General features: G+C 35.8%; 1 protein-coding gene across 1 annotated transcript in view; it reads left to right on the forward strand.

Moving 5' to 3' along the window:
* The window catches only part of Trpm (transient receptor potential cation channel, subfamily M), an 86554-nt gene that overhangs the window by 49218 nt on the left and 11146 nt on the right, over window positions 1–26190 (forward strand). Inside the window, exons 2-15 of the mRNA XM_071595889.1 lie at window positions 5400–5595; window positions 12010–12223; window positions 13231–13390; window positions 13500–13793; window positions 14685–14832; window positions 15409–15595; window positions 17079–17209; window positions 17641–17768; window positions 18369–18564; window positions 19288–19477; window positions 19993–20204; window positions 20324–20515; window positions 22458–22655; window positions 24848–25005. Coding sequence (XP_071451990.1) covers window positions 5400–5595; window positions 12010–12223; window positions 13231–13390; window positions 13500–13793; window positions 14685–14832; window positions 15409–15595; window positions 17079–17209; window positions 17641–17768; window positions 18369–18564; window positions 19288–19477; window positions 19993–20204; window positions 20324–20515; window positions 22458–22655; window positions 24848–25005 — 2604 coding nt within the window. The remainder of the gene's footprint in view (window positions 1–5399; window positions 5596–12009; window positions 12224–13230; window positions 13391–13499; window positions 13794–14684; window positions 14833–15408; window positions 15596–17078; window positions 17210–17640; window positions 17769–18368; window positions 18565–19287; window positions 19478–19992; window positions 20205–20323; window positions 20516–22457; window positions 22656–24847; window positions 25006–26190) is intronic.

A 26190-nucleotide genomic window follows, 5' to 3' on the forward strand; every position in this document is an offset into this window, starting at 1 on the left:
ATTTTCATTGGAGATGGGATGTTGAAGACTGTGATAGAAAAGATAACATTGATCAAACGGCATAGAAGGTTGGCAGGGTTACATTGAGGTAGAAAATGGACTAGAAAGTGAAGAGAATATATATATATATATATATATATATATATATATATATATATATATATATATATATATATATATATATATATATATATATGTGAATGAATATTTTTTCTCCATCTGACATCTTCTCGTGTTTTAATGTGCATTTGGCCAATGTGGCTCGTCTCTTCTTCTGGTTATACGTGCCGCGAAACGCACTGTTCTTATCCTTTATAATGTTTTATGATTGCTCTACCTACTTTCGTTTCCTCTTAAGCCGTCTATTTCTCCTTTGGTGGGTGAAACAGCGCCCTAATTCGCTCGATTCCACCTACCATACCTCTCCTGTTTAAGTTTTCCTTTTAGGAGTTCCTTCCTTCTTTCCCTTGAGAAAGGTGGTTTTACCACCGAAAATTCGGAATGCGTATGAGTTTCTGTGTTTTAGTTTTTGTTCGCTTGAGCTATGATGATATACATTATCATTCACATCCGTGAGACTTTCACATTATATATATATATATATATATATATATATATATACACACATCTATATACATATATATATTTATATACACACACACACATATATATATATATATATACGATATATATATATATATCGTAGTGTGGGGAATCAGGTTGTGCTTTTTTTGACGAGACTTATTAATGTAGCAGTTTCAATATGTCTCCTTAAACAGTCGAATAAAAAATAAAAATGATTTGCATATTCGTCATTTTTACTACAAAATTATAAAGCAGACAGAACTTCTTTCTTGTTTTTCTATTATTGTATTTTTAGAAGTAGTGTTTTTCGAGCCCATTCAACGTTTTTAGGAAGCCTAACTTTGGTGCTTAAAAATGTCTATATTAGTGACCAAAAACTTAAATTCTGGAACTTGAAAAATCATCGGTCGGATCATTTTAAGATTTTTTTAACCCCTCTCTTCAATAGGTACTTTCCCTTGCGCCCTCCAGCGCAATATATCCTACGGAATAAAACTAATTGGTTGACTGACTATCAATGTTCTTCTCCGCTTGCCCTCGATTCGGAGCGGAGGAATTCAAGGGATCCCTTATTTTTTTTACAGCCGCGTGAAGGGATCGGTGCGGTTGCCATTGCAATTCGCACATGGGCCACTTGTTGGCGCCACCGTCTGCGCCCTCCCATTCGGCGCCTCGGAAATGGCCCGCGGCCGCCGCAACCTGTGCCACCTGTTGTTGCCTAGCAACTCTCATTTCGAAGAAAAGGGATCGCATTCGTACGTTCTCCGTCGTATCTTGTCGGCTGCTTTCTCAATTCGTGGAAAAAAATCGAAAATTCCCTCTGATGACTCATGAAATATCTTTTACAATAATAATTTAAAAATATATATGTAAAAACCCAGTTTTTTTCCGAAGAGTTATCAAAATGTTATGATTATGTTGTAGTTCTTTGCAAAAGTTAAAAGTGTAAAATTAAAAGGAGCATATATACTCGTTCATAAGTGTGTAAAATGACGCGTGAATTCATTGACCCGGAAGCCAAACGGAAACCACGGTAGTAGTGAGAACTTATAGAATAGATCAGGGGTGTTGGGCAGAAAGATGGGTGGTAGAGGATATGTCGTATGAGACGATAGTGTAGTATTTCAATGTATTTATTTCCTTAAAAGCTAACCGTTTCGTGAATCTACGTAAAAGGTAAGATGACATAATTTTCGTGACTGAACGAGCCGAATAATATGCGTGCATATCCGACTACATATCCGTCAGTGCGTAAGCATCACCCGTGCACTAATAAAAAATAAAAATTAATGTTCATGTACAATATTTCAATGTTAGTTTTACGTTTTCACTTAAGAACACCGTATGGTTCAAAGCTGTATCCGAGCAAAACACGACAGCAAGCATCGAATATAGTTTATTTTTATAATTGAAAATCAGAAATGGAAAATCAATTTGAAAAAAAAAACAAAAGTTTTGGTAGTTTTCTAGTAACATGAACTAATCAATCTCCAGGTAAATCTTAAGATTGGGTAACAAAAGATGCTTATATTAAACATAGAACAAAATACACGTAGTAGGGGTATGAAAAGAGGGCAAATAAGCTTTTTAAAAGGAGGAGATAGTTGATGAAAGGGACGTTTCCCATGGCTGTTGAGAAAAGATCAGTGAACATCTTGTTATGGATCGTGGTTATGCACGGTACGGAAATATGGTCGTTGGAGCAAGATCGATTGGCGTAGATTAGAAGCTTTTGAAATATTGGTGGGGAAAAGGATGGAAAAGGTGAAATGGATGGAAAGAAAACAAACAAAGGAGAACTATACATACATAACGGGGTAGGAGAGAGTATACTGAATTGAAGAGGGGCTTAATGTAGTATGTAGTGTATAATATTGTGTTTTTCTTGTAGGCTCAGAAAAATTTATCGTCTTTTTCCATCCAAAGCCAACCTTAAACGGTTTTATACAACTAATATTTAATCCCAAACGACCTTACCTGCCGGGCACCTCCCCTTACAGCTACTACTGCTAGTCCAGTATTTGTTGAAAGTGTTACGAATATAATTCAATCGCTCAGAGCCATCTTTTGGCCGGCAACAAGGCCCAACTTCGTCTCGTAAAACCCCCATCGATTTCCGGCATTGTCGGCGTTGTTATGGTAGTCAAATTGTTCTGTTTGCATCTCGTTCTCCCTTAATAACCAACATATCATGATGCAAATTCTTATTTATCCCGCTGTAGTAAAATTATCGGCTGTTTTCTTTGTAAATTGTCTTGATTGTAACTCAGAGATTAGGCAAAATGAAGTCGTAAAAAGTTTGGAATCCGCTCCGCGACTCTGAACTGTTTCCCCAACCCGCTTTTATTCCTTCTTTATCGTGATGCTTGAAATCGATTGGAAATTTACAAGGGCCACGTTTATCCCGCCCTTTAATTTATGCGGAACGGTCATCGATTGGCTTTTTAATAGGATTTTCATGTAGGATGAACGTTTCTTTCGTTTAAAGAAAAATATATAAATGTATTTTCATGCGATAGAGTTGTTAAAAAAATTAAAGAATAAATGGGAAGGAAATTTCCGCGTCCCAAGGAATTCCTTAATGGATATTTGATATTGATGTCCGATAGAAGGCGACCTGTTGCTATTAACGGGGATAAATATAGAGATATATTTGAGTTATAGCTCAGGTCATGACTTTATGGAACTCAATTATGATGATAGGAAAGAAACACTGTGTAAACTTTGGCTTTCAAAAAATATGAAAATATGTACAAAAACAATATATGTATATAGTATACCGGAAGCCGAAAGGCCGAAAGCTCGAACAATTGACCGTGTGAGTGTCCTTTTAAATGCTGCTATGTTATTTGTGTTCTATTGTGCCGTCCCACAGTATTGTGCTGCTCGTGTGAGTGTTTCCGTATAATCGATATATACGTATGTATATATATATATATATATATATATATATATATATATATATATATATATGTATATATACATATATATATATATATATGTATATATGTTGGTCGGAATCAATGTAGGTAGTACATATGCAGAATTGAAGAAGAACACAGGCAGAGAAATTTGTCGTTTTTCATTCTGCGTCCATCCTAAACCTACCTGAAACGGTAGAATACAATATATAGTATAGTATATTCATATATGTTGGTGTTATATAAATATATATACAGGGTTCGTCCGGAAAATAAGTGTACTGAGCTCAGGAAAAAAAATGTATTACACTTTTACATATCTTAAGCTAATATTCCTCAAAATAGGACCCTTGTGAGTCGATACACTTGTTCCAGCGGCGTTCCCATTCCTGGAACGCTCCCGCGAAGGCATCATCGGGAACCTCTCGAAGACACGTCGTCACGGCCTCTTTGACGGCGTCCAAAGTCCCGTGTCGCGTTCCTTTCAAACTCCTCTTTATCTTCGGGAATAGAAAGAAGTCCGGTGGGATCGAGATGGTGCGGGGGCTAACGTACTGGCTTCCCACCCTGAGGGCGCGGGTTCAAATCCCGGCGGTGTTGAATATTTTTCAGAGGTATCTCGATCCCTACTTGAGGTGCTTTGTGGAGGGCACTTTGAGTGAGTACGCCGTCCGTCGGATGGGACGTTAAGGCGCGGACCCCTTGGCGCCTTTCGTAAAGATGAGGCTAATGCCGACGCCGGGTTTCTCTCCACCCTTCATCATTTCCTGTCCTTCCCCTATGGCGCAAATGACCTTAGCTGTCGGTCGCCTCCCCTCAAAACTACTACTAGAAGTCCGGTGGTGCCAAGTCCGGGCTGTAGGGCGGGTGCGGCAGCGTTGCCACGCCGTGCTTGGCCAAGAAGTCCGACACGACAAGCGCGGTGTGAGACGGCGCATTGTCGTGATGCAGCCGCCAGATGTTTTTGATCGCTGGCCGGACGTGCACTATTGTTTTTGGCACATTACACTGCTCTGCTATCATCCGTACACTAAGACGACGATCAGAGTTCAGTACATCGCGAACTTTTCGCACATTTTCGTCGGTGAGTGTCGTTGATGGGCGTCCAGGCCGTGTTTCGTCGTCGACCTCTTCTCTGCCCTCCACGAACATCTTGTGCCACCGAAAGATCATGTTTCTGGACATGGCTGACTCCCCGTAAGCCTGGTTAATCATACCGACAGTTTCGGTAGACGATTTCCCAAGCTTTACCGCAAATTTGATGGAATAACGCTGCTCCAAAAACTTCGGCATCTCGTTCCGTGACGTGGGTCGAGCGTGGAGGTTCGCGTTAACAGAGCTCCTCACTACACCACAGCTCAGAGCCGACTGCCTTTTTCAGCGTCGCTTGCCAACATACCCCCCTCACACACACATATATACTTGTATAATAGGGGATAGAATAGGCTTGCTTGACGGAATAATGGGAGGAAGGAAGTAGGCGGAAGAAGGGTTTGTTGTAGTGTCGGATATCAAGTTGTATTTTGTTAAGAGAGACAAAGAAATGCGCCGCTCTACCGTTGTATAATCTGTTTCCTACCTTAAAAGGTTTAATACCCTACTGACCAGGGGATCCGTTTTTAATTGCCGAGGACGCCTCTGGACACCCTCAACTTCACCTAGGCGTTGTTTTTCTTTCGGGAAACAGTACTTTCCTTGGAAACCAAAGGCGACACCGGGAATAAGGTACTTCTGACCCCTCCCCCTTACTACCCTGCTAATGTGTGCATTCCACACGCCATTTAAGGTTTATCAATTGGGTGAACTCTATCATCACCTGTTGTAACAACCTTTGGGTTGATAACTGTTTTGCTTGTGTCGATTAATAGCAGAGTCAATTTCTATCTTTCATAGATGTTGCTGCGGCCAGTCGCTGGCGTTCCACTGCGGGAAGGGGGTGGACGTCGGGCGCCGGCCGGACCCAAGCGGCGCCGTTCCCGTGGACGACCCGCCCCTCGTGTGGAGCCCCTCGCGGCACACCCAGGCGTCACCAACCGATGCCTACGGCACCATCGAGTTCCAAGGAGGCCCGCACCCAAGCAAGGCTCAGGTGAGTTAGGCCAACGCCGCGCCGAAAACACACACCCGAGAAAGTTATTCCTTTTTTTTGTTGTAGTTTTTTATATCTTCGTGGCAAACGGTGACATCCAGCTCTCCTTCCTTCCTCAATCCGAGTCTCTGCTGTGGTGACCGTGCTTAATAGGAGGCATCGCGCCAGTGATTGGATGGTGATTGTGACCATTCAGCATTTCTGTTTTTTTAATTCGATTCACACCTGTGTTTACCGGAGCGTGACGAGTTCTCTCGCATGTTGGTGACACGGAGGTTGGTCGGCACATTGAAAAATCCTTGCAAATGCAAATCATTCAAGTTTCAGGAAACTGCGAGAGATGGCGCGAGAGTAGCTAGTGTTTAAAAGTTGGCTTTTAACCTCGTGGACTGTGGCGCATCGCGCACGACTGCGGATGCCTGTGACATTTTCTGTACGATATTTTGTCATAGCATCATATTCCTCTGAAGCCTCCAAAATGTTGGATAGTTAGAGGACGCCTCGGTAGCTTAAACGACTAAAGAACTCGGCCGGACATCGAGGGATTTGGGTTCAAAACCCGATCAAGGCGAATGATATTTACGCTCTGTAATCATTGTTTTGAATAAAAATTATTTTTCACGTTGTGTAGTCGGGATGACTGCGAAAGATTCATTAATTTTTTCACTAACATGTAATTTTAACGTGTTTATAGTTGTGAAGAAGTCAACTGTTTCTATTTCTCTCAATCTACCGATGAATATTATGCAACCGCTGGACCAAAAAATTAATAAAAGGGTAATACAAATGCGTAATTGCCAATATTTGCCGTTAGGATACTTGACTTCAATTAAAAATCGTGTAGTACTTCCAAATAAGGAGATCATTTTAATGACTCAAATAGTTCTGCACCTAAACTACGGTGATCCTTACAAAATATTAACAAATAAACTCGAATTTTACTAATACTTCTCATGGAAATCGTATTTCTGCAAATGACTAGTATAATAGCCTCTAACCCCGTTGATTCGAGTTCAAAATCAATTAGGTGGCAAAATTTCCAGTGCTCTCCCTATCCCTAAATTGGGTTGACAAATGGAGACAGCACTTCAAGTGAAGTACGTCGTCCGTCGGATGGGACATTAGATTTTGTGACCCTTTCGCAGCTTACGTGAAAAGTGGGCTAAGTACGACTTAGTGTTTCTCTCCACCGTTACCTCAACGTCCCTGAATAACCCTACCCCTAGCAAAAACCCTCTTACCCCCCTATTGGTGCAAATTACCTCAATTTTCGATCGCCTCCTCAGTTAACTACCACTACTACTACATTTTCCATTATACATCTATGTATATTTTTTATACAACTAGGTAATACCCCGCAAGCCGTCGTAAGGGCGTTTGGCAGGGGGTGTTTAGTCACCAGTCATACTACATACACACATCTAATGTAATACTTCCACCATACACATGGCGCCTCACGATTCACGGAAATGACGCTTTGGAAGGGGGACGACTAAACACACCATTCACAATTCGTAATACACGTTAGAATTGCTATTCTGGTAATAATTACAACGCTGACTGCATTAAGTAGACAAATAAGGGAACTCATTAAAGAGGGTGGGCTCACCTGCAACGCATTCACTAATTACCAGGTAGAAGTATACTCATGCAAAGTGGTAAATTCACAATTGCATTAGACCTACAGCTTTAATTACATTACACTCCACCAGCCGGTGCATGGCGGGTGTGCTAGGACGCCAGAGCCATGAAGTGAGTTGAAAGGGAGAATGTAACTAGTATGCTCCTAATTACTTTTGTCAGTGATTACCTAGTTCTCTCTCATTGTTTCCCCTTTGATTTGTTGTCGCAAATACGTAGTGTGCGGGAAAGACGAAAAATCGAATTTATCCGTTTGCTAGCCTGTCTCTTTTATTTAGAGACAATTGTTTTTTCCTTCCTTTGTTGGGGGGAGGGTTGAATTCTATCTTCTATGTCGAATACAAAACCACGCGACTGTTGTATTTGCAATTAGTTTAATGTAGCTCTCATTATTCGCATGTCTAAGGGTTCTTATCCCAGTTCTTGTAGTAAATGTTTGACGCTTTGTGCGACTTTTTTCATCTCGTGCCAACTCTTCTTCTCTGTGCCTTGTTCCATTCTGCAGTCAGTGCTTCATGAAATAGATCCCATACACTCGCCGAATACTCTATTTTGGGACCTACTAAAGATTAATAGCACGTCTCCTTAAATTTCCCATAGCTACATTTTCCAACTGTACATTTTATGAAGCAAGTTTCTTAAGGGCCTATCCGTAAATAGTGCCAATTTTTTTTCTTCACCTAAGATCGGATGCAATGGTGACACCCAGATCTGTTCTTTCTATCTATCTACTTAATCTATCTAATTAATAAAGTTGGTACCCTGCAAATCACTGCTAGGGTGAGTGGCATGGGGTGATTATACGCAAGGAATGCTAAGTCAAAAATTATGTTTTACTTAATTTATATTTTAAATACAAGTATATTTGTAAAATTAGTCAAATTATGTTGATTGTGATAGCCACAAGGTTAATGCGCTACGATATTTAAGTGAGATATAGTTTTCTCTACGCGTGCGAGAGTAGCTCTTAGTAGAAATAAGGGCAATAACTAAGGATAGATAAGATAATGACAGCATACAAGGCCAGAAATAAAAGAGAAATGTACTTGTTTTCGCCTTGTGTGAAAAGGTAGTGTTACCTATATACTGCCCCTTTGATTTATTCGTGGGAAAAATTACATCAATCTGCATCTATAATCTATCTGTTCTACACTTAATCTCTCGAATTTTATTGACATGATCTCTCCTACTGTAATATGATGGGGATAATAATATGTTCTCAGTATCATCGCTGGAGACATCTCCTCTCCTATTTACGCAATAGGTTTATTATGTTAGATAACCTTCGCTCTGCGAGTGATACCCAACCCAATCACCCTAATAACCTTGATAAACTACCCCGTTTATTTTTTAAAATCTAATTCCTCTACGCTGCACGCGATCCGATTTGGCAATCAATGCAACTTCATGAGGATCCCATGATATACTAGCAGAATATCCATAATGAGGCGTAACAAGCGAAAGATAAAATTTCTCTTTGACCTTTTCATCACATTTATCCAGTACTCTTCTAATTAATCCTAATTTTTTTGTTAGGTACTTCACATTCCCGTGTATTCTCCCAGAAGAGGTCATGAGTGAGGGGTCACTGATTCTAGATTTGTATCAGAGAAGTGAATGTGAATCTTCCCCGAGATTAAAAATTCTACAGATCAAAAATAAATTTCTCGCTCCCCAAAAGACAAATTTCTAATCACAAATATCAAGTACAACTACGTATGTTTTAAAATCCAGCGGAAAGTAACAATTTAATCAATAAACTTTTTTTAAATGCATTACCTTTTTTCACCGAATTTTGTTTTCGCCCAAATGAACTCGTGATGCTTGATTTCGATTTTAGATTCCCCATGAAAAATCATTTGATTTGGCTCAGATTTGAGCAGCAGCGCACAAATTTTTAATAACGTAGGAAAACTTTAATCTACTGACTAAAAGGGGATCGAGTTGGTGCAGGGGCTAACGTACTGGCTTCCCACCCAGAGGGCTCGGGTTCAAATCCCGGCGGTTTTGAATATTTTTCAGTGGCATCTAGATCCTTACTTGAGGTGCTTTTTGGAGGGCACTTTGAGTGAGTACGACGTCCGTCGGATGGGACGTTAAGCTGCGGACCCCTTGGTGCCTTTCGTAAAGAGTAGGGTAACACCGACGTCGGGTTTCTCTCCACCCTTCCTTCTTTCCTGTCCATCCCCTATGGTGCAAATGGCCTCAGCTATCGGTCGCCTCCCCTAAATACTACTTCCACTCCAGTGACTAAATCCCTTTTGGAAATCCACTTCGATGGACGTTTCTCGCAGGTTGACTCTTTCCTGAATAGCGTGGTAGAACCTCAGTCTGAATCCCTGTCGAGGCAAGTCTTTCTTCCTCGTCGAGTCTTCACAAGCAAGTAATTAGCAAAATCAGCACAAAAGTTCTCCTTTGGCCGTTCTCCTTAACGTCTAACTGAATGTTCCTTGAAATATTTCAACGTGGACCTGCGGAGCTGGAAATCTTCAATTCTTCTTGAAAAACTTGGTTCTTTTAATAGTTAAAAATAAATATCTTGCATAAATTTGAAGCATGTATCTTTATCAATGATGTTGAAAATGTATTATTAGCCCCATCGTATTGCGGTAGGAGAGGTCATGTCAATAAACTTATAGAGGTTAAGTTTTGAACAGATAGATTTAAGATGCCATTTTTGCCACGTACGATAAGGGATCAGAATAACTGTTCTCGACCGTTCTTGGGAGGTGAAATTATTTTCCTTTTTTCATTCCAAGTAGTTTGGTATGTTGTCATCACCTCATCTAACCGTAGTAATTGCCCTCTTTGTTATTAATAACTGCTCTCGTACCAGTAGAGAAACATATATTACTTGGATACCCTAGTGTATGTACCTTACGGTCATCACAATCAACATGAATTGAATTATTTATCATGCATATGTTACAACTAAAAATTGGTATACCTTGATTTTTGAGGTGAAATACATGGTGTATAATCACCGTCTGCCACACACCCTGGCGGTGGCTTGCAGGGTACCATGTTGTTGTAGAAGTATAAAGCTCCGGAGTGAATTTTTTTCTTGCCGTGTCTTTATGTCTGTCCTTTTGGGCCTTAAAATAGTCTTGTTCCTATAGGTCTTCGTCAGAATATCAAGCCAACTCCTCTCTCCAAATTCAAATATTAATTACGTTTCAATCCTCCCTCATGAAAAGACGTAGGAATATAATAGCCATGACATTTCCTCAACGTTTCGTGCCAGCGGTGTGGCGAGGGGCGTCATGCATTGGTACATACTCGTATATGTATTGAACTTTTCCATCCTGTGGAGACCGGCGCATGAATCTCAGCCCGGTGACCTTCCTGCACGCAACCGTGGCGTGTCTCCACGCAACGCGCAGTGGCAGTAATCACGTCACGCCAACCGCTATTCACAAACTCAATTCCTATCCCCGAGTACCATTATTTCCTCATCCGCCAAAAATTGGAGAACGAAGAAAAATAAAAACTTATTGTCTTCCCGCACCCGAGAGTAAAGCAAATAATAAATGAAAAAGTCCACTCTTCCCGCTTTTAATTAAAATGGACGCGCCTCGCAATCCTCTTGAGTAGCCCACCGTCTCCCTATCTGGGATTCAGTATCCCATGAGTAAACATCCACCTTCCCACCTTCGCTGAAAGCGTAAAGCTTGCGTGAAATGCCAAATGCAATGGGGAGAGTAGTGTTACAATTGTTTGCTTTGAAATGGATGTAAAAAAAGTGAGCAATTGGCTCCGCTTGATATCAATATACACGTGTAAAGAATGGCAATCAAGGCATACGATGATTATGAATAAGTTATTCTCATCTTCTCCTCATCAATACAACTATCTTTTCGTAGATCACGTGCCATTTCCCATTTATTCTCCTTTGTTCTCTTATTTTCCTCCAGTACTCTTTCATCTTTCTTCATGCTCCTTTTTTCATATCTTCTCGAATGGTCTGTTCTTTTTTCTCTCTTTTACTCTTCCATCTTGATATCCCTCCAATTTTAACACTCTTATTCCTTGAAAGTATGTCTTATTTTCATGCTCTTCCTTTGAAAATTCTTCTATACTTCCTGGATCGAACCTTTGATGGTCCTGTTCTCACATAGATATTCGAAGGTCTCTTTCGTCAAACCTATTCTCATCCATACTGCATATATCCCCAAATAATTCCTACCTTCTTTTTTTTATATTTTCACTTATGGTTTTAAATATTTCATCATTACTTGGGAAAGACAAGGACAATAATTTTACTCAATATTTTTTAGTTCTTTATAGACAATTTTAATCTCCAGATCTTCTTTTGACTATATACTCATAGATTGGCGTTGAATTTCGTAGGATTTGTCCAGTAGAGCAGACACAATGTGATTGCTCTACTTGACTTAAGTGAGTATGCTGTCTATTGGATCGGACATTAAGCTGTGGACCTCTTGGCGCCTTTAGTTTAGAGTAGGCTAATGGTAATGCCGGGTTTATCTCCACCATTCCTCCATTCCTATCCATTCCTAATGGCATAGATGATCTCAGCTGTCAGTTGCCTCCCCTAATAACTACTACTACTTTTACTAGCCAGTAAGGATAATTCGGAATGTTCAAATGCATATTCAAGACAATTTGCAGGACTTGTCACCACCAGAATAACTTTCTCCACTCATGTTCTCCCAGAAAGCAACAGCCTGACAACCCTCAAACATACGCACTGAAAATAATGATAGCATTGATAAAATGTAAACTAATTATGGCTTAATTTCCTATTTCCAGTATGTACGTCTTGCTTATGACACCCGCCCAGAGCTCATCCTTCAGCTGTTCACTCGTGAGTGGGGTCTTGAATTGCCCAAGCTGCTGATAACGGTGCAGGGTGGCAAGGCGAACTTTGACCTCCAGCCAAAACTGAAGAAGGTCCTACGAAAGGGTTTGCTGAAAGCAGCAAAGACCACCGGTGCATGGATATTCACAGGGGGAACAAATACTGGTGGGTCCATGTGCTGCTCTCCTGAATCTCTTCCAGTCGTGTTTGCCACCATGTCAACAACTCAGAAATATTTTCCAGAATTGCTGTTTCCGATTGGCTCTGTCTATGGTTACAACAATGTAAATTCAATGAAAATTCAGTATTAATTAAAGGAATGGAATGAAAAATTCCAATTACAGTTGGTGTGATCGTAGTATTCCTTACAATTTTCACACTTACATGTCTAGTATATATATATATATATATATATATATATATATATATATATATATATATATATATATATATATATATATATATATATATAATTCCTGAACTTTTACCATTTCACATTTGTGTCAGGCTAAATTTTGTACAGATGTTAGGCATAAACAGAGCACAGAACAGATAGATATGTACTATGTAATAGCATTACTTATCACATGTATGCAACAATGCACAACGTTTTTATAGCACATGTATACATTGTGTACACAAAATAAATATATAATATGTGTGTGTATATATATATATATATATACACATTTTAGTAGATATATGCAACATACACGTATAAAAGATTGTAGCATACAAATATTGTCAGAGATTATCATCTTTGTACATAAAGAGCTGTTCCATGTTGGATGAAATGATCACTCCAAGAAACCAAATCTCTTGTCATAGGCTTGAAGATCAGCGGTACATACTTTAACTCAGATATTGTACAATTAAAGTTCTTATTTATTCTGGTAACCAATCATAATGCTGATAACTGAATCCCCTGTGTCTTAAAGGTTTTCATAAATTTCATGTCATCCCTGAAACTCATTTGCATTGCCCTAAGCATAAAAATTGGGATATCTCCATCCATACCTCATTCCTAGTGATATGAAAACCCTGTGACACTAATGGTATATTTGTTTACATGTCATGTTCCAAGTTATGTGTTTTCCCACTATTTGTTGTGTTTCATATCCCATGATGAATGAGCAAATAAAGAATAAGATGATTATTTCATTGTTATTTAGGTGTAACAAGGCAAGTTGGTGATGCATTGCTCCTGGAGAGATCTCAGCGCAGTGGCAGGGTGGTTAGCATTGGAATCGCACCCTGGGGAATTGTAGAAAACAACCATGAACTCCTCGGCCACAACCGAGATGTCCCTTATCACTCAATATCATCTCCTAGGTAAGTAATCATCAGCGTGATCCATCCCTATTCTCACGTACTTTAATTTTTTTCACTCTTCTCCCAGCCATTTTGACTTCATTCACTCGACTCATCATCTTCTCATTAGGTCAAAATATGCCGTGCTGAACAATCGGCATGCTTACTTCCTGCTGGTAGACAACGGATCGGGTGGGCGGTACGGGGCTGAGATTATTTTACGAAGGAAGCTGGAGAAGTACATATCAAATCAGAAGTTACACCCTTGCACCCACTGCAGCACACCTGTAGTGTGTTTGGTGATAGAAGGAGGCACCAACACCATCCGAGCTGTACTGGAATATGTAACAGATACTCCTCCTGTTCCCGTGGTCGTCTGTGATGGTTCTGGAAGGGCTGCTGACCTTCTTGCCTTTACCCACAAGTAAGTTGAAACTTCTTCCTATGATCCCATGTGGATAAAGATTTTAGATTTTTGTTTCAAGGTTGAAAATAAATAAATTCGGAAACTAAAATATCCTGAGCCAATGCACCTAGTACCTTTATCCCTTTTAATGACGTAAATAATAAACATGGTAATATCCAATTCAGTTTTTCTAAGTAGCATTGTTCGTAGGCAGCAATATCTGTCATGATTAATGATTTTTTATAGAGATATATTTCAAGAAAAAAGGTCATATAACCAAGAATACATTTTGGAAGTATTGGAGTAGTTTAGAGAATAATAATAAAAAAAATTCATGCATGCTAGTAACCCTAATTCTCTGTATTATAATAAAAATAAAACCAATAATTAATAGAAAGGCAATATAATACCTCAAACCTCAACTATTCCAATGCCTCAAACTTTTACCTTCTACTTTAAAAAGCAAAGTTTTTTGTAGCACATTAAAATGAATCATTAAAAATGTTGGAGTCAGCATCGTAATCTAAAAACTCAATTGCTAAAATCATGACATCCATATCAATGGTTCAAACTTCTTAACCTCCAGCCTTGCCAAAGGATTCATAAACATGGGGTTTGCCTTGTTCCCTCCGCATAAGGATGTTAGTATCAACAATGCCTAAAGATGACCAGGGTCAGCAGGTTTGTTCCAAACGCTGCAGAGAAAAATCAGCCTTCAATCTTACATTTAAAGGAGTCAGATTAAATTTTAGCCATAAATAGAGATCTAAAGTAATTAATATGCTCTCTCAGTTAGAACACATTTGTAATGATTTCAGTACCCATGAAGCGTGTCCCCCTTGATAAATAGCCCGAGGTAAGTATGATTTGCAGTTTCATATGTAATATTTTTTACCATTTCTGTTCAAGGTATGCAGCTGAATCAGGAGAACAAACGGTACTAGAAAACATGAAGGACTATCTTGTTGGCACCATCCAACGTACTTTTGAAGTTGGCCTGGAGCAATCTGAAATGCTTTATCACGAGTTGGTTCAATGCACTCGGAAGAAGAACCTGGTATGAAACTCTAGCATAAATATTTGTGCTGTAATAAATCCCATGAACATTATAGCTAAAATTAATATTGATTTCATCATTCACTCCCAGTTGAAAATAAACTTAATTTACCCCTTGCTGCATTCCCACATAAAACTTATAAAAACTCATATATGTGCCATATTTTTTTAATCTTCTCATTAAAAAAAATGATCAAAAATTTTATTAAGCTCATTTGTTATTGATTGTAGTTAACTGTTCGAGGAAAACTTCTTTAGCAAATTGTATTCCTATCCCTACCTCTCTTATCTGATGGTCTCCTCTGTAAATCACAATACTCTTCACACTCTTCTCCCCACTCACCATTTTTGGCACTTCATTTGCATTCCTTTCTTTATGATTTCAACTTTGGGAGGAAAAAGATTTCTGTAGTTCTTAAAAACTTTTAATTAAATATCAGTTGAGCAAAGGATTAAGATTGTTACATTGCCAATTCAGGAATTGAGTAGATATAGTCTGTGGAACATTGTTAAAAATTGTGATAGTTCATTTATAATGTATTGTTTTAATTCAGAGGTCTCCATGGTTTCCTTCCAGATAACTGTCTTTAGGATAACCGACCGACCAGAGGAGAAGACCCAGGAGCTGGACCAGACCATACTCAAAGCTCTTTTCAAGAGTCAGCATCTCTCTCCCTCAGAGCAACTTAGCCTTGCTCTTGCCTGGAATCGGGTCGACATAGCTCGGTCAGAAATATTTGTTTATGGGCAGGAGTGGCCTCCAGGTAAAATCTTTGTTTCTTTTATGGGATGGCGATTCTCTCTCTTTGTGGGTAATGAACATGTGAAAATGGAACATAAAATCCAAGACTCAACGGCTAGTGTATCATCCCCTTTTCTCTATTGATTAAATTATGAGAAGTACCAACAAACACATTAATGGACTACTTTCTCCTTAATGTCATCCTTCAAGAAGTGATATGTGTGTATAAAAAATTATATTCATCACTCCTTCATATCACAAGTATTTTGACCACTCAGCCCTAATTTCATCATGTTATAAATGACAAGTGGTCACGATTCATATGTGAATATATTTTTCTAAATTTCACTTTATCCTAAATTTATTCTCAACACATCATAGTATTTTTTTTAGCCACATACGTATACCATACACATACCTATGTATGCATATATGTACACACACATTATATATATATATATATATATATATATATATATATATATATATATATATATATATATATATATACATATATATTTCTTTGTGTGTGTGTGTGTGTGTATGTATATATATATATATATATATATATATATATATATATATATATATATATATATATATATATATATATATATATATACAGACACACACACATTCAAAACACAAAAACTTGCCATTTTGGGACCCTATTCTCATTCACATGGAAATGGATACAAGTAATATGGATAGGAACACATATAAAAGACGAACACAGCAGAGGTGAGGAAGGTGGAATCGAGCAGATAACAAGTGCAAAAATATTTCCTTGACCAGGACTTGAACATCATATCTTTCAACTTGCCGGGCCACTGCTCTAGAGCATCCGGTAGATTATTTATCATACATAAACGTTAAAAAATATCATAGCTTATTTTTGCTCATGAGTAAATTTACCCTGGAAATAAATATACTTTAGTTCATACAAATTTAATTTATTTAATTTAAAGAGTTGGACTCTTTTACATAATTTATTATTATTTTTACTTCAAATGAGAACTCGTAACTCATTCCCTTTCTTTTTACATATAGTGCTAAAAGTCCATTAAATTTGAACAAGTTTTTTTATGATATCTAATTATCATACATTGGATGCACATGCAATATTGACTCTATGATAATATATTGTTTGTTATGGAAATGTTGAGGAATTCAATCTTTTCTTTGGTTCAAACAGTATCCCCACTACTTCATTCTTGCTTCCATGAGAAAATATATTCATCAGATTATTTTTTAATTGGGCCTCTTTATCTCTATTTAATACAGTGTATGCATATGTGCATATTATATAACACTTTGAATTCAAGAAGTAAATTACAATTGTTTTTTCAAGGTGGCATTAAAAAATAACAGTTTTTCCTTTTAAGTAAATGGTTTTCCAATTGATCTTTACTTTTTAATGCTCCCATTTATGTATAATATTAACTGGTGCTATAAACTGGCATTGTTTTGCATTTTATTCATAACGTTTATTTGTTTTGACTCAGGGGCCCTGGATGAGGCCATGATGCAGGCTTTGGAGCATGACAGGATAGACTTTGTGAAGCTTCTTCTTGAAAACGGAGTCAGCATGAGAAAATTCCTTACTATACCAAGGCTAGAAGAACTTTATAATACTGTGAGTGCTCCATTCATCAGAAAATATTATTTTCTTCGAATAGTTATTTTATTAATTTAAGAGTTATCTTTTGACTGAAAAGTAAATAAAATAGTGGGACAGGTTATCTCATACATGAAACTAAGAATGGATTTATTTACCGGTGAAATTGCTATGTATGTATATAAGTACATAATCATGTATTTTTTTTTTTAAGTGAGACTTTTGAAAATAATCCACAGTCAAAATAAATAAAGATAAATATCTTCATTAATTGTACTAGTTTTCATTGATTTCATTTAATCACAATTTTATTTAATATGACAAATGCATAATATTTACCAACTCAATAAAAAGCATCGACAGCAATAGACATACCTATGTAGTGATGTTCTCAGTGCCTGTGCTTAAAGGAATAATGGTTAAAACTTGATGTTTTCTGTGTTTTCCAGAAACAAGGACCCACTAACACCCTAGGGTATATTTTGCTGGATGTTCGACCACATATCCCAAGAGGCTACCAATATACCTTGCATGACATTGGTCTTGTGATAAATAAATTGATGGGTGGTGCATACAGGTAAATAACAGCATTCTAGTTGAAGAATGAGTTATATAATTGCAATAGTGATATAATTGTGTGAAGCTTTTGCTCCTGATTGAATAAAGTTACTTATTTCAATGCTGCTGGTGTGTGTGTGTGTATATATATATATATATATATATATATATATATATATATATATATATATATATAATGGGATGGCACAATAGAGCACAAATAGAATAGCAACATTTAAAAGGACAATCACACGGTAAATTGTTCGAGCTTTCGGCCTTCTCCGAGGTCTCAAGTAAGACTAATAGGGCCGAAAGCTTGAACAATTTACCGTGTTAGTATCCTTTTAAATGTTGCTATTCTATTTGTGTTCTATTGTGCCGTCCCATTATTGTTCTACTCGTGTGAGTGTTTCCGTATAATCGATACATATAATATATATATATATATATAAACATATATAAATAATATAATAATACATATACATTTATATTATATATATACATATATATTATATGTATATATATATATTTATAAATGAGATGCGGCAATTGAGTTTTTTTCTTGTAAAATGAAAGGAAACCAAGCTGTCGTCTTGATTTTTTCCCATTTTTTTTACAGAGCCCACTACACCAGGAGAAAATTCAGGGTGATATATGCAAAAGTGATGAAAAAATCTCCACACGTGCATAGAAACAGTTCATCATTCATTCGTTACTATGGAAACGCAAACTTCACGCTGAGTCTTTTGGCCGAGGCATTACCAGCATCTAGCAGAGAAATGCCGCTTTTTGATTATCCATTTAATGAATTATTGGTAAGAATCCTTTCATGGACTTTTAATGCATTAGCTGAAAATGGATAGATCTGGTAAAATCTTTCAGTTCTATGTAATAATAAATATAGTTTTGCAAAAGTAATGTGGGTTGTGTTATGTTTAGGTAGGGATTAGTGCGCTAAGTTTGACCAGAAAGTTGAAAATTTCCATTCGAATCAGAGAGCTAATTTTCATAATCATAACTGTATGTTTTAGAATACTTACTTCAAAACAATATTTGAAAAGTTGTAGAAAATCAAATTATGCAATTGTTTTTTTTTTGCTGAATATTGTTTCCATAAATATTGCCAAGCATCGTGGTACCTGTTGAAATCTTACCATAAATGTTTATAAATGTCATTTAACGCATAGTGAAATCTGTACAGAAATATCAAATGAGGAATTCAAGAACTTAAAAGAACCGCAATTGTAAGAATTGCATTCATATAAGACCTGTTTGAAATTCTAAATGTATGTGAGTGCCTACATGTGTATTTAGTGTTATCCAAATGGCTTGGAGACGGTTTACTGAATTGTATTTAAAAAATTGTAAAATCAAAAGAAAAATCCAGTAAAAACTTAGAATTTGTGATGAACTTGTAAAATATTGAATGCAAAATGAGAAATGGCTTCGCCTATGGTGCATATTGCACCCATATCAGTGAGATGGATGTTTTAGATTTCATTCTCTTTTCTTCTTTCACCCTCCCTCCTCTTCAAAAGATTTGGGCTGTGCTTACCAAGAGGCAGCAGATGGCTCTGCTTATGTGGCAGCATGGAGAGGAAGCTCTGGCAAAGGCTCTAGTTGCGTGCAAACTATACAAGGCTATGGCACATGAGGCTGCAGAAGATGACCTAGAGACTGAGATTTATGAAGAGCTTAGAAACTATGGCAAAGAGTTTGAAAACATAGGTAATGTTGGCATGTTTTTTTCCTCCACATTAATCATCTGATTATGATGATCGAATTACCTTTGTTCAAATTAATAATGGAATTGCATTGCCAAAAAGTAATAAATGGATAAGTTACGATTTAGTCCATATTTCGCATATGATATATATATATATATATATATATATATATATATATATATATATATATATATATATATATATATATATATATATATATATATATATATATATTACATATATTATATACACACCCATACATTTATACATACACATACATACATACACATATATAAATAATGAAAGATTAATATTCCATCAGTAAAAAATGTTTTGACTATTAGCTATCAAATTACATTGAAATGTCAAAATTAACTCAACTGATGATTAAGACCTTTGGATATCATTTACATTACACGTCATTTGTTATTCAACAGCCTAAAATGTACTTACTATTTCCCAAGCAAAAGGAGAAAATTAATATTCTTAAGTTTGGCTGTTTCATTGTTTTCACAGCATTGGATTTGCTCGATTACTGCTATCGGCAAGATGATGACCAAACTCAACAATTGCTCACCTGTGAACTTCAAAACTGGAGTGGCCAAACATGTCTTTCGTTGGCTGTGGCAGGCAATCATCGTGCATTACTGGCTCATCCGTGCAGTCAGATAATTCTGGCTGATTTGTGGATGGGTGGTTTACGCACACGAAAAAACACAAATTTGAAGGTAAACTTTCCTTAGGAGGGAGAATCAGATGAAGATCTGAATTAATCGTGAATCAATCATTTAATGTTTCTTCCCATTGAGTTGTAATGGGTCACATTGCCATTCCATTCCCTTCACAGGTTGTCCTAGGCCTGCTATTTCCAGTTTATATTGTACAGTTAGATTTCAAGTCCAAGGAAGAACTACAACTGATGCCGCAAACCGAAGAGGAGCACATGATTGGGCTTGAGGAAGAGAATGACAGTTTGGATATCAAGCCATCATCGGAACATTCGGAAATGACTCACCGAAACACAGAGCCTGATTCAGAAGTAAGTATTGGCATATTATCTCTGCACCCAAATGATCTGCCCGCTGTGCGTATCCCTTGAGCTTGTGTGTGCCATGCTGTGGATGCCATTGTAGTGTACTAACCTCTCTCTCCTGAAAGCGGAAATTATCCTTCAATAAACATGGGCAAACATGATGCTGTGAGTTTTGCTTTAGAATTAGTCCATGTGTTTGCATGATGGGATATGACCTAATTTCTTTGCTTATGTTTCTGTTCTCGGAGATATATGAATGAATTGCATGGTGGTTGAACTTAAAAAAAAACATTTATTGATGGATATATAATATAAAAATATATACATACACACACATATATATATATATATATATATATATATATATATATATATATACATACATACATATAATGTCACTTCTCTGCTCTAACTGTTATTTACTTTCATCCTGCTAGTCTCATCTTTTTCATCTTCTGCATGTTTAATTTGCCTAAAATTTCATTGTACATTGTCAATGAGTTTAATTACAATGAAGGCCATTTATGCATTTTTATTCTGAGTTTACATGTAATAAATACCTTATGTACCCAGTAGTGCTTTTGTGCTTGGATAAATTAAAAGATAAAACGTTCCAGTTTATAAACTGAAACAGAGCGAAACTAAAAGTTTTGTCTGTTACAGTCATTGTGCTTAGTAGTAATTACTACTGGCTAAATCATTGATCATATTCATTCCTTTCATCCACATTCATGTACTGGATCTAATGACCAAGGAATATTGAAGTTTCCTTGGCCATGAAAATCATTGTGGTTCAAGTACTTCTTTTTGGGGATAATCTTCACAAACTGAGAGGCCTTCATTCACATTTCCTGCTTTGAAGTAGGATGAGAGTTTTGTTGGGATATTGAATTGGCTAAAAATTAACCTACTAACGTCAATTTTTAAATGTAGAGTTTTTAACTAACCAACTACCTTGTGCTAACATATTCATGTATGGCTTCAAAATTTCTTTTAGAAGTGGCCCAGAGGCTTTAGCATCAAGAACAAGTCTCCAAGCCAACAGGGGGTCAAGGTAATACAGACTGCATTTTCATGGTTATTTAAAGCACATTTGGCTGCTATTTTTACCCAAGTGCATGCTTAATTAGTAGCAGTCTGTGTTTTGGGTACTAATTGCTATCGTCTCAAAAAGTTTTAGTTTTCATCATCTCATTATTTAACGCCTATGATGGGAATAATCATCCACACTTCTTGAATAAACTCATTCATTGGATGAAAATTGTCATTTATTTAAATGGCTGTATTCAGTATGGTGAGTCTCATAGCCATTTGATCTATGTGTTCAAATTGAGAAATTTATCTATATCTGTGTTTCAAGCTCTATTCATGATGCCTTCTATCCCTTTCACGTTGATATTTTGTGTACAATTCCCAAAACTCCACTCCTAATTGTCCCGGTGAGTTTCATATCTATTTGTTCTTAATGATACCTTTTCTCTTTTGAAGGCATATTTCAGAAAAAATATGTATTTTGCCTGAGAACAATGAAGATGCAAATTCTTCACCTCACTGTCCCTTTTAAGGCTAGTTTCTTAGGTTGCCCACCCCCCATAAACCTTCTTTGTTGGACATTTTTCACTTGTGCTCTTGTGCTGAACTTTCACGCAAATTTTTTATTCCCTGGTTTGCTTTGCATTTTTTTTTTTTTTAAAGATTGACCTCCTTCTTCTTGTCACTAATTGGTCTATAAATTTGATCGCATTCCCAGTGCTGAGTTATAATAAAAAAAATAACCAGGGAAAATACATTGCTGAAATACCCGAATTTGCCAAAACTTTTTTTATTTTAATTTGAAGTTAAAAAAAACAATGGTCCACTTTGGATCTCCTCAAGGGGGGGGGGGGGTTTCACTTAGCCATCGTGTAGCTGTACATCTAAAATCAATTATATCTGAAAATGTTTTCAGGCACTAATTAACCAGGAGCACTACAACATGAGAGACACCATTGTTCAGGAGAATGGAAAAGTCATAACAGATGACATGGACCAGCTGTTTCACCTTCCTCTGGATTATTTCGATGCCAAGGCCAACAGACCCTTACGCCTAAAAAAGAAACTGTATGAGTTTTATACTGCCCCCATTACAAAGTTCTGGGGTCATTCGGTGAGTTAAATTATTTCATGGGGCAATATGTTAATTAAAATGTGTTAGACTAATATGTATTTCCACAATTGTAAAATGAAACATGGAGGCACACTTGCAACAAAACCATAAAGAGCAGTTTCATATTATGAAAGCCAATCAAATGGATAAGACACAGTTTATTTCACAAATTTCTATTTTTTTGAACTTATTCCTTATAAGGTTGTACAGATTCGCTAGTACTGTTTGCACTACTAATATCCATGAATTATCTTTAATCTCTGTGGATTTACTTTATTTTTTGTGGATCAGTGACATTTTTCATATTCTTTTAGCTTCAGATTTTAATGTAGGTAAGTTCCATGTTACAATATTGATCGCCAAAGGATTATGTATTGATTTACCAATCAAATTTATCTATTCAATGGTAGTGCATTGTGACCACATAACATTAGTTTCAAATTATCATAAATTAAAAAAAAGGGACATCTTTTGCTTGTGGTTGGAAAGTTAAATACCAAAAATCTAATTGATAAAATTTGCCTGCTATAAGTAGAAAAAGCTCAGAGGACACTATTATTTTAAATTATTAATTTATATTATTAATTTTTCATTTATTGTGTATATTTTACTAATTATTTTATTTTTTATTTTGTATTATTAATTTTTTACCAAAAATATTAATTCTCTAAAAAGTGAAATTGCTTTCAATTACACTTATTAACATTTTTATTTGTTATTTCATAATATCTCTTCAAAAGTATGTAAACAGTAATATCCAGACATGCCCCATTATTTGGGGCAGGTGGCTTAGTTTATATCATTTTTAGTAAATGCTAGCTGTTTTCTTTTATTATTTTTTTTCCGTATTTTTCAAAGAAAAGGGGAAAACTAAAGTCAAAAAGCTATAGTCAATGTAAAAATGTAAGAGGTTCAAACAGAAAGTGTTAGGTAAAGCAAGAACTTTGGGATGACTTTGGATGTGCATATTTGTCAAAATGCGTTCATGGGTTAAAATAATCTTCAATTCAGTTTATTTTGGAGTTTGAAATGCCATATGAATTTCCCAATTTATATCTGTAAACTATGAGGCGAATGATTTTTACACTCTGAAATTGTTGCATTGAAATGCACATTAGTGGATAACTCCGTTAAAAGTTATTGTTGCAGGACTTGTTACTGTTTTTCGTCTCAAAATCTTGTTCCTTTAAAAGCCCCCAAAATTTCAGAGTTTAGAAGGATGCCTCGATAGCTTAACTGGCTGAAGCACTTGGCGAGACATCAAGGGATCTGGGTTCATATCCCAGTCAAGGCATATGATTTTTACACTCTGAAATTGTTGCATTATTTCTATTGAATTTTATCATGCTGTAACTTTACTTTGTGCTGTTTTATCAAACGGTCTGGGACATTCTTCTATTAATAAATACTCATTTACTTCATTACTCAGTGAATACTTTGTTATTGTTTATATTGCTTCTTTGTGATTGCTTAAAATGTGCAGAATTAGATGTAGGAGCACATTTGCTGGAAATCAAATGTGGCAAAATTCTTTAAATCAAAGCAAAATACTAGTGTACAAAATTTCAGCAATCATTTTGTCAAAATTTCCAAAAATAATCATTGTAAATGAGCAAAAATCAAATCGCTTAAGGAAAAAGATTTTTGACTGTACTATATGGCAGTTTCTATACAAATGTATGCCTATATGTTATTTGAGTGAAATCATCCAGGTAGTATAAATTTATTCAATATTTAGATGATGATAACTTTATCACTTGTTACTTATAGAGGATTTTAAGTGTAAAAACCTCAATGAAATCAATTAACCTCTGTATGTTCATAAAATGAGATGAAACATCTCCCCAGCCTGTAATAATGGGACAGTTGCTAGTTTTTTTTAAATGTGGTATCAATTCTAAGGGGCTAAGAAACTATTTATAAGTACTCAAGTATTTCTAAGAAATCAAGTGACGTCCATTATTCCCTCATTTTTCAAAGATTCATCGACCCACCTATCACCTGCATAAGTTTTATTAAATTTTAAGTTTTAAAATGGAATTTCTGTCATGAGGATGTGTGCCTACTCAATGAACATTGCACCAACTTCATTTGATCTATAAAGCACTCTTTCATGCCACTCTGGCTTGATCTAATGCTAGGTGAATGCATCCTTTTCATACTTCAAATGGAATGATCTTTTTTTTTTGCAGATTGCCTACATCCTTTTCCTTTGCTTGTTTAGTTATGTGGTTCTTGTGAAAATGCAAGCAGTTCCTTCTTGGCAAGAGCTTTATACCATTGCTTACATTTGCACTTTGGGATGTGAGAAAATCAGAGAGATTGTTTCTTCAGAACCAGTTGCCATCAGGTAAAATAATTATTAATTCCTTCACCATGGTACTTATTCAAAAAATTATACATACATATTATATATATACATATAGAAATATACATACACACACAATTTATATCTATTTATCTGTCTTTATATATATATATATATATATATATATATATATATATATATATATATATATATATATATATAAAATTTTATATATATATATATAAAATTTTATATATATATATATATAATTATATATATATATATATATATATATATATATATATATATATATATATATAATTATATATATATAATTATATATATAATTATATATATATATATATATATATATATATATATATATAATTATATATATATAATTATATATATAATTATATATATATATATATATATATATGCACACGCATATTTATATATGTATATACAGTATGTATGTATATTGATGATGTAGAAGCATTCACAAGAGCAATTTAACATTTTAATGGCACAATAGGACACAAAAATAAAATAGATAACATGTAAATGGACACTCATAGTTTAGAAAGTTTGAGCTTTTGGCCTCCTTCGAGGCCATCTTCAGGTCAGACTCAGGTAATTTCTCAGGTCAGAGTCTGACCCAAAGAAGGCCTCCAAGAAGATAGAAAGCTCACACTTCCGAAAATATGAGTGTCCTTTTAAATGTTATCTATTTTATTTTTGTGTCCTATTGCACCCAAATTTTACATGTACAAAATTTTACATATATTACAAATTTATATTTATTTATTATTTGAATCATTGATAATATCTCCTAGGACTGAGAATACTCAATTTTTATCATTTATTAGGCTTACCTTTCCTGTTTATTGTGTCCATTGCCATTTACCGTCATCTCTACTTTCTAACCATAGCTGTTTTAATGATTCATATGACTACATTTTTATGTTGAAAGTGGATCCCTACATTTGTATGCTTGCATGCTATGATGTATCAGCTGCACATAGTTCCTTGTAATAATTGTGGTCTATAGCAAAACATTATGAGGTGAAAGGCGGTGAAAATCTCGAAATTAAATCACAGTACTCTCATAAATCAAGGGATTTGCCATCATTAATCATTTTGAATTTCTTTGGCATATGTCATTTGTATAAAAAGGTACAAATTATTTTTTTACACAAAAAAATTAATGGGCCATTCCTAAAGTGA

This window comes from Hetaerina americana, unplaced genomic scaffold (genome assembly GCF_022747635.1).
Source record: "Hetaerina americana unplaced genomic scaffold, ioHetAmer1.1.p SCAF_1, whole genome shotgun sequence".
NCBI lineage: Eukaryota > Metazoa > Arthropoda > Insecta > Odonata > Calopterygidae > Hetaerina > Hetaerina americana.